Genomic DNA, 9,725 nt, shown 5'->3' with positions numbered 1-9,725 from the left:
TTAATCAAATATGGTTAGGGTGAGAGCTCCCTGGGCCCGGGCATCCCCAGGACTGAGTTGAGGGGGTACCAAAGTGGTTGTGGGCTGCAGGCCACAATCCTGCAGCAAGGCCAGCTTCTCCCTAGGTGTCCTGAGGTAAGGAAGTCAGAGGTGAGAAGATGCTGCACCTCTCAGGCCAGGTAGTAGCACCAGACAGTGTTAGGAGCAATGTTATTTGAGGCACAGTGCATGAGGGCAGAGCAGGCAGACCTGGGTGCTTCCCCCAGCAATCATTTCTCCAGGCTTCAAGGAAACCCACAGCTGCAATCCTTTCTATGCATACTTGAGTTAACTCGGTGGGAATTTCAGGGAGGGAGGGAGGAAAGAAGCAAAAGACATTTACTTAGATTGGTCACCTGAATAAAGGCAGCATTTACCACCTTGGTCACCTGTCCATGTATACCTTTGCAGTGAGCAACAGTCAGGTGCCTGACTGCAGGGGATGAGAAGCTCTGTGATATGAGAGAGGTGGGAGAGCAGCACTTTCCTCCTTCCTCTCTTGATAAGACAGGGAGGATGAGATCACTTCTGAATTCCTCACACCCTAAGCTGCCTCCACCTTTGTAGACCTGAATCTAATTCAGAGGTAGGTATTCAGAACAGCCATCAAATAACAAGAGATTCACATAGCAGTCAACCAGGACTTTGGGACCATAAAAATATGTTGTTGTTGTTGTTGTTGTTGTTGTTGTTGTTTTTAAATCAAACAAGACAGGATTGTGTTGTTTTTGTTTTATCAAGTTGCAAATTGATCCAAAAATATAAAAAGTAATAGAAATTATAATAAAAATAGAAAAGTAATTGCATAAAATAGCCAAGATTAGACGGCTAGTAATCTTTGTGTACTAATTCATAAATCATGTGAAAATTCCAGTTATGAATATTAAAACATGTTAGTATGTTTTGAAAGTTGTTATTTGGCTATAACCAGTAGAAAAATTTTCCTGACTTTAGAAATAAGTATAATGAAATTAATGAGACTTTGGAGTTTTCTCCCCCACTTAAATTCTTTTTTACTCAAATGAAAATAACATCATTCTATTTTCTCAATATAAAAGTAATGCACTACTGATTTCAAAAAAAAAAATGAACAAAAAAGTTTAAGTAGGACACTCCCACTACCTGTATCCTTTTTAAGATATTTTCTCCCATTTCGAATAGGGGTACAGGGGAAATGCTGGACTTCCATGGCTAAGGTGGTGGTGGTGAAGGAAGAGAGGTTGGACAGGGATAAGGAGAAAAACTATTCCTTAAACAAGAAGAAAAGACCAATAGACATAGGAGCACATGTAGTTTTTTCCTGTTAATTAAAGAAAGGCAAATTCCAACCACGAGAAGCTAGCCCAGATTTCTGGGACTGACAGAGGAAAATGAGTGGCAGGACCTGATGTGGCAGGGAAGGAAAGGGGTGTGACAGCTCCAATCCATTGCCGGTGGGAGTGGTAATTGGGGTCCTGAGCTCATGGGTGACGTGGCCCTCACGTGAGCAGAAGCCTACGTGTACAGTCGCCTTTCTAATCCTGGTCTTGGTTTGGTCCGATTGTCATCTGCCTATTGCCCCAAAGGCGGGCGGGCCTGTGGCCAGAGAAGGAGAAGGAGGGAACTGCCGGAATCCCAACAGGTCAGTGTGTGGATGGGCACTGCCTGAGGGATCCCTGCGGTGCGGGTAGCGGAGGGTGGAGACGGAAGAGGGACAAGGCCTGCTTTCTCCACACCCTTGCACTATCCCCTGCCCTTCCAAGTACGAAAATGGTGGACATTGGGGGCTGTATTCCAGGGGAAACTCCAGACCAGGAGAGAAGAAACCTTTGGTATCCAGAGCCTTGAATTGGGAAGGGCAGTTTATTAGGATTCCTGCCCTGTGTGCTGGTCCATCTACCAAGCCATAATGTTGGGGCTGTGCGTCTGTCTGACCATCTGTCATTCCGCATGTCTTTCAATGAGGCGCTGTACCACTAGGAGCAAAAGAATAAAGACTCTGCTCAGAATCCCTGCATGTCAGTGTAAAGGGGGGATTGCTCCACGGCCCTCAGAAGGGCGGGACCCTTGCCTTAGCTTGAGCCCATTAATGACTCTCCAGCTATCTCCCTGATATTTTATGTAGGGAAAAGGATGTGACAGCGCCTACAGAAAAAATGGTTGTCATTGGGGGTGGGACTGCGCGGCGGAGAGGGATCGAAGAGATCTTTTGGTCTTTCCTCGGGTTTTCCATACTCCCTCGCCCCGCCTCCACTTTTTCCAGTAGTCTCAAAGGGGCGTGGTTTTTGCTGGGAAAATGGCTGACCGCTGGGTGTCGGGAGTAGGGGCTGGGGGAGGGGGTCGGTGAACGCAAGTGTTGGAAGAGGAATAGTGTCCGCGGAGTCCTGAGAAGTGGGGCTAGGGTGAGAGACCAGAAGGTAAAATCCGTTTCACCACCAGGACCTTGAATTCGGAAAAGCCGGTATTGGGACTCTCTGAAGTGCTGTTCTGTCTGTCCAGCCATCCGCCTCTGCGGAGTCGCAGATCTGTGTCTGTGGATCTTGCGCCTGAAGGCTAAACCGACCGGAGTGCACTAAGAAGAGGAATATTATCTAGAAACAAGTAGGTCAGAGTGAGGGTGCTGGCACTATTTGGAGACCCCTGGGGTGGAGAATGGTGGAGACTGCGAATTCGAGTTGGCCTGTGGACCTCCTCCGCGTCCCTCTCCTTCCCTCCTCTCTACACCATTTCAGAGCTTGGAAAAGAAAGTTCTCCGCAGGTACAAGACAGAGAAAGAAGTGGCTGGGAAGGGGAGGGTGTCATGAGAGTCCTGGGTCGGGGTAGGGAGGTCCTTGCTCCAAATTACTCTTTGGGTTACAGTGTCGTTGGTATTGTTCCATCCATCGAGCATTCTGTCCTGCAATTGTCAGTCCTTAGGTTTGGTGGAGGCGGAAATGGAGATGTGGGAGGAAGGAAATTCCTCCGGAACACTGGAAGTTGGTAAAATGGGTGGAGAAATGTCCTGGTACCTCTGAAGTTGTGGGGATGGCGGAGGCAAAGGTGACGTTCCAGACCTTTGTGCATTTTACGCCTGTCTGGCTTCTAGACACTCGATCTACTACCACTGATTTTGTCGTAGAGAAGTGGGTGTGGCGTCACCTCCGAGGAAGTGATTTTCGGGGGTGTGGTGGAAGATTGGAGGAGATGGAAGGAGGAGGGAGAGAGGTAAAATGAATTTCAAAGATGCAGCACTGAGGAGAAGAGTATAAGAAGATGGAAAAAATTGGGCTATGCCGGACTAGGGCCGGGGATTCAGGAGAGAGACATGTGTCCAGTTCCCAGTGAGATTCTCCCCACCTCTTTTGTATGCAGTTTTGCAGGACACAGTGCTCTTCCAGGCAAGAAAAAAAAAAGAAACTGCCTGGATCTGTGTGGGTGTATGTGGAGGTGTCACTGCCCCCAGGACATCTGGAGGGACAGGAGAAGTAGGAAACTGATTAGATAGCTTAAACTGAACGAACTGGGATAAGGTGGTTGAACATGAGGTTGGAGAATCTGGAGGTGGGGAAATTTTTCAAAATTACCTTCCCCGTGGAGGAAAGGAATCAGTGATCTATCCCTGAGTCCCTGTCATGTCCCTGTTGGTTTGTGGGTCTGTAGTTTAGTTTGTCTGCATACAAAGGCACAAAAGTAGACTGAAGCCTTAAATCTTTCCTTCTTTCCTAGGTCCCACTGTATCTGCAGCTGTCACAGAGCCTGCCAGCCATAGCTAAAGACTCCACCCTTGTGGGATCACTCTTCTGGGCCAGAGGAAGCCCTCTCTGCCTGGGTTAAGAATTCAGCTCAGATATTCTTCAGAGTATGGGTCGTACTCGGGAAGCTGGCTGTGTGGCCGCTGGTGTGGTGATCGGGGCTGGTGCTTGCTACTGTGTATACAGACTGGCTTGGAGAAGGGATGAGAGCGAGAAAATCTGGGATGAGGATGATGAGGATGATGAGGAAGAATCTAGTGATATTTCAGAGACTGGGGTTCAGACTGGGGAAGGAGCTAATGCTGGGGTAGGGGCTGCTGCTAGACTTCAGGGTGACTCAAAGGCCAGGACTGAGGTGGCTGTGGAACTCAAGAGTGGTCCAGATGTAAAGGTGGAGGCCCACTCATGGGCCCAGAGTGGAGGTGGCCTAGAAGCCAAGGCCAAGGCTCTTTTCAGCACTCTGAAGGAACAGGCAAGCACAAAGGCGGGCAAAGGGGCCAGGCTGGGTACCATCTCTGGGACCAGGACCCTTGCACCGAGTTTACCCTGCCCAGGAGGCAGAGGTGGAGGCTGCCACCCCACCAGGAGTGGAGCTAGGGCTGGGAGCAGGGCAAGTAGAAAGTCCAAAGGAAGAACCCGAGCTAAGAGCACCAGGACTCCAGCTACAGCATGGCCTGTTCGCAGGGGCAAGTTTAACTTTCCCTATAAAATTGATGATATTCTAGGTGCTACAGACCTTCAAAAGGTCCTTAACATCCTGGAAAGAACAAATGATCCTTTTATACAAGAAGTAGCCTTGGTCACTCTGGGTAACAATGCAGCATATTCATTTAACCAAAATGCCATTCGTGAATTGGGTGGTCTCCCAATTATTGCAAAACTGATAAAAACAAAAGATCCCATTATTAGGGAAAAGGCTTACAATGCCCTTAATAACTTGAGTGTAAATGCTGAAAATCAGGGCAAGATTAAAACATATATCAGTCAAGTGTGTGATGATACCATGATCTGTCGCTTGGATTCAGCTGTGCAGATGGCTGGACTAAGACTGTTAACCAACATGACTGTGACTAATCATTACCAACATTTGCTTTCCTATTCTTTTCCAGACTTTTTTGCTTTGTTATTCCTGGGAAATTACTTCACCAAGATTCAGATTATGAAACTAATTATAAACTTTACTGAAAATCCTGCCATGACAAGAGAGTTGGTCAGTTGTAAAGTACCATCAGAATTGATTTCCCTCTTTAATAAAGAATGGGACAGAGAGATTCTTCTTAATATCCTAACCCTATTTGAGAATATAAATGACAACATAAAAAATGAAGGGCTTGCATCATCCAGGAAAGAATTCAGCAGAAGTTCACTTTTTTTCTTATTCAAAGAATCTGGAGTGTGTGTTAAGAAAATCAAAGCATTAGCCAATCACAATGATCTGGTGGTGAAAGTAAAAGTCCTAAAAGTATTGACTAAACTCTAATTGGGGGTCCCAAACAATATTGAAGTATTTTTTTAGTTTGCCCTTGGGAACAATGCATTTTGTAAATTGTTTTTCACTGTGCTTATATGGCAAAGAGATACTTTAAGCTGCTATTTTGGAATAATGAATATCACAAATCATCAACAGTAATGCTGGTTATGATGGATAGTTTTAAGCTGGACCATTTTAAGGATGTCAGATGAATACTAGAGCTTGTACAATGAAAGCACTTATTGATTCCATCCTGCTACTTAGATTGAGATGATTTTACTCTTTACCTAAACTGACAGTAAACTAATCATGAATAAGTTACACTTTTGTATTGGTTTACATTTGTTAATCTTAGATTTGTGTTTTATCAATAAAGTTGTTTGTTTTAACTAGCAAACAAAAAGAAATTTATCATGTTCTTGAGTTTATGATCTATTTGAAAAAGTAAGATGTATGGAAACAAAAAGATACTAACAATACCAGGAGCCTCTGATTATGGCCAGACCCTTCCCATCAGGAGAAGAGCTTCTGCAGGTGACAATGCTCAGAGAAAGTTTTACAGAGGAGGGACACTCAAATAAGCAGGGTTTGAAAGATGGGAAAAACAAAAACAAGACAGAGGGCATAGGAGGAAGAAAGAGTGGTGGGAAGAAAGGCATGGAAGTGAGAATCCTGCTCCAGAGAGGAGGTTGACCTGCCTAGAGTGCAAAGTGTAAGAAGGAGAGTGATGGAAAATACAGTCCAGCAGTTGGGGTGAGTCCCATTCCTGGAGAGGATCCCTGATTGCTAAACTCTGGTTTCTGCATATTACTCCATCCACCCCTGGAAGACACCAAAGCCTGTCATGACCACAGGAATGACGGGATGAAAGGAAAACGATGTGGTCAATTTGTGTGCAGGATGGGTCAGAGTTGGAGAGGGGACAGGAGTGGCCACTGGAAATTGGAATACCAGTTAGGAAGTTACCACCATAGTCCAGATACGAGATGATGAAAATCTGTGAAATTTCACTGCTGATCATGGCAATGGTAAGGGAAGGAAGAAAAACCCTTCGAATGAAGAAGTCTTGGAATCTATTCTGGGGGCATACAGAGAGGGACAATTTTATTTTAGAGTCCTGGGGGTATTTGATAGGAAAACATCCTCTTTCTTGGCTAGCTCTGGTATCTATGTAAGTGAATATGTTCGTTCCTATCTTGAAATAAGAAACTATAATAGAAGGAAGAATAATTTTTAGTGCTACTATCAGATTTCTTTTATAAGGTTGGTTGGGCCAGGACCTTTACGTACCATCAAGAGGGGCTGTTGTCATCCATACTGGAGAAGATCCACCTCTTTCCAGAGTATGGTGAGGGTGTGAGGGGAGGAGCACTCTCAAACTGTGCTGGTGGAAGCATACATTGGTACAAGGTTCATTTGGTCACATGGTTTAGAGGCCTTCAAGATGTGCATGCTCTCTGACCTAGTAATTCTACTTGTAGAGATTTACCCTTAGGTAATAGTCAAATAATTGGATCGTACAAGGCTTCGCACTGTTTTAAAGAGTGAAAAGTGGTGAATGACCCAAATGTCTCAAAATAGGCGCTTGACTAAACAAATTAGGATATGTCTACACATTGAAACATTATGCAGCTCTTGAAAATGTTGATGGGCATTTACAATTATTTACTTGGATAAATTCAGCATAGACTCTTAAGTGGAAAAGCCAATTACATGACCGTATACATAGTATATTCCATTTTTGAGAAATATGAAATATTTACACTCAGTAAAGCCTCTGAAAGGCTGTATATCAAACTAAAAAGGGTTATGAGTATTATGATAATGCATGAATTTATTATTTTTTGTATTTTATCTAATATATGCTGATTTTTTTAAAAAATATTTTTATTATGGTGACATTGGTTAAGGAAATCCAGTAAGTTTCAGGTGTACAACTTAACAGTAAGGTATGCATATATATATGTATATATATATATATGTTTGTATATAGAGAATAGCTGTTATCAGCAGAACAAGTAATGTATATATATATATGTGTATATATATTGCATTTGTGTGTTCACTGCCCATAGTTGGATTTCTTTCAGTCACCACATATTAGACCCCTTTCACCCCATCTAACTCTCCCTCCCCTCTCCCTTCTGGTAAACACTAGTATTTTGTCCTATTTGTTTGTTGCTTTTAGGTTTATATCTCACATATAAATGATATGTGGTTTTCAACTTTTTATTTTTGGCTTACGTCACTTAGAATGACTATCTCAAGGTCCATCCATGTTGTCGCAAAAATGGCAGTATTTCATTTCTTCTTATGGCTGACTAATATTGCATTGTATGTATGTACCACCGCTTCTTTATCTAATCATCTTTTGTAGGACACTTCGGTGTCTTCCATGTCCTGGCCACAGTGAATAATGCTGCTATGAACATCGGTGCGCAAATATTTTTTCAGATAGTGTTTTCAAGTCTTTGGGGTAAATACCAAGTACAGGAATTGCTGTGTCATAATGTAGATGAATTCTTAGTTTTTTTTTTATTAACTTCCATACTGTTTTCCTTAGTGGCTGTACTAATTTGCAGTCCCACCAGCAGTGTATAAGGGTTCCTTTTTCTCCACATCCTCTCCAGCACTCATTACTAGTTCTGCTGATAACAGCTATTCTATCAAGTGTGAAATGGTATTTCATTGTGGTTTTGATTTACATTTCCCTAATAGCTAACGATGTTCAGCATCTTTTCATATGTTTGCTGGCCATTTGTAAGTCTTTTTGGGAGAAGTGTCTGATCAGGTCCTCAGCCCATTTTTTAATTGGATTGTTTTAATTGGATTGTTTGCTTTTTGTTACTAAGTTGTATGAGTTCTTTGTATGTTTTGGATATTAGGCCCTTATTGGAGGCATTGGTTGTAAATATATTTTTCCCATTCGGATGGTTATCTCTTTACCTTGTTGACTGTTTCTTTTGCTGGGAAGAAGCTTTTTTAGTTTGATGTAGTCTGATTCATTCATTTTTGCTTTAACTTCCCTTGCCTTTGAGGTCAAATTCATAAAATCTTCTTTAAGTCTAAGGTCCTTGACTTTAGTTTCTATGTTTCTTCTATTCGTTTTATTGTTTCAGGTCTTATATTCAAGTCCTTAATCTATTTTGAGTTAATTTTGGTGTGTGGTGATAGACAATAGTCTAGTTTCATTCTTTTGCAGGTGGCTTTCCAGTTTCCCCAGCACCATTGATTGAAGAGGCTTTCCTTTCTCCACTGTATGTTTTTGGCTCTTCTTTTGAAAAATATTTGCCCGTATAAACATGAGTTTACTTCTGGAATCTCAATTCTGCTCCACTGATCTGTGTGTCTGTTTTTCTGCCAATTACGTGCCATCTTGACTATTGTCACTTTGTAGTATAATTTGAAGTTGGGAAGAGTGATGCCTCCAGCTTCGTTCTTTATTTTCAGGATGGCTTTGGCAATTAGGGGTCTTTTCTACTTCCATACAAAACCGATGATTTTTTGTTCTATTTCTTTAAAAAATGCCGATGAGATTTTGATGGAAATTGCATTAAATTCATATAATGCTTTAGGTAATAAGGTTATTTTAACTATGTTGATTCTTCCAATCCAAGAACATGGAATATCTTTCTATTTCTTTGTATCTTCTTCAATTTCTTTTAATAGAGTCATGTAGTTTTCATTATACAGGTCTTTCACATGTTTCATTAGATTTATTCCTAGGTATTTTATTCTTTTTGCTGCTGTTGCAAAAGAAATTATTTTTCCCACTGCTTTTCCTGATACTTCATTATTAGAGTATAGGAACGCTATGGATTTTTGAACATTGATTTTTGTATCCTGGAACTTTACTGTATTTGCATATTGTTTCTAGTAGTGTTCTTGTGGAGTCCTTAGTGTTTTCTATATAGAGAATCATGGGTCATCCCCAAACAGTGACAGTTTGACTTCTTTGTTTCCTATTTAGATACCTTTTATTTCTTTCTCTTCATGTTTGCACTCAGGCTTCCAATGTTATATTGAATAACAATGGCGATAGTGGACAGCCTTGCCTTGTTCCTGATCTTAGAGGGATGGTGTTTAATTTTTCACCATTAAGTATAATGTTGGCTAAGGGTTTGTCATATATGACCTTTATTAAGTTAAGGTACTTTCCTTCTATACCAATGGTGTTAAGTATTTTGATCATAAGTGGGTGCTGTATCTTGTCAAAGGCTTCTTCTGCATCTATTGATATGATTATGATTCTTATTTTTTAATTTGTTTATGTGGTATATTACATTATTCGATTTGCATATGTTGAACCATCCCTGTACCCCTGGGGTGAAGCCCACTTGATCATGGTGTATAATCTTTTGAATATGTTGCTGTATTTAGTTCACTAGTATCTTATTTAGGATTTTTGCATCTATGTTCATGAGAGATATTGGTCTGTAGTTTTCTTGTGTTATCTTTACCAGGTTTTGATATCAGGGTGACATTGGCCTCATAAAATGAGTTGG

At 41.8% G+C, this 9,725-nt stretch overlaps 1 protein-coding gene across 7 annotated transcripts; it reads left to right on the top strand.

Annotated features, from left to right (window-relative positions):
- The first annotated feature begins 1,517 nt into the window (after positions 1-1,517).
- ARMCX1 (armadillo repeat containing, X-linked 1) lies at positions 1,518-5,631 on the top strand. Of its 7 annotated transcripts, none has more exons than XR_002777911.1 (4): positions 1,518-1,660; positions 2,458-2,619; positions 3,724-3,826; positions 4,859-4,988. XR_002777911.1 is itself a non-coding variant. In XM_011383798.2 (4 exons), the coding sequence occupies exon 4, from the start codon at positions 3,859-3,861 to the stop codon at positions 5,227-5,229; it is 1,371 nt and encodes a 456-aa protein (XP_011382100.1). In that variant the 5' UTR covers positions 1,518-1,660; positions 2,458-2,619; positions 3,137-3,222; positions 3,724-3,858; the 3' UTR covers positions 5,230-5,631. The 7 variants fall into 7 exon arrangements, 5 of the variants coding, with proteins under 5 accessions (XP_011382100.1, XP_023381015.1, XP_011382098.1 ...); XR_002777910.1 differs by having other exon boundaries at positions 3,724-3,856; positions 4,859-4,985; XM_011383798.2 differs by adding an exon at positions 3,137-3,222 and having other exon boundaries at positions 3,724-5,631.
- Positions 5,632-9,725: the final 4,094 nt, after the last annotated feature.

The sequence above is a fragment of the Pteropus vampyrus genome, unplaced genomic scaffold, assembly GCF_000151845.1.
Source record: "Pteropus vampyrus isolate Shadow unplaced genomic scaffold, Pvam_2.0 Scaffold543, whole genome shotgun sequence".
Classification (NCBI taxonomy): Eukaryota; Metazoa; Chordata; class Mammalia; order Chiroptera; family Pteropodidae; genus Pteropus; species Pteropus vampyrus.
The sequence above is the reverse complement of the archived record's forward strand: the minus strand, read 5'-3'. Positions and strand labels throughout refer to the sequence as shown.

What these genes read in the sequence shown, in the direction of transcription:
- ARMCX1 (XM_023525247.1), top strand. Translation starts at nt 3,859, where the DNA reads ATGGGTCGTACTCGGGAAGCTGGCTGTGTGGCCGCTGGTGTGGTGATC.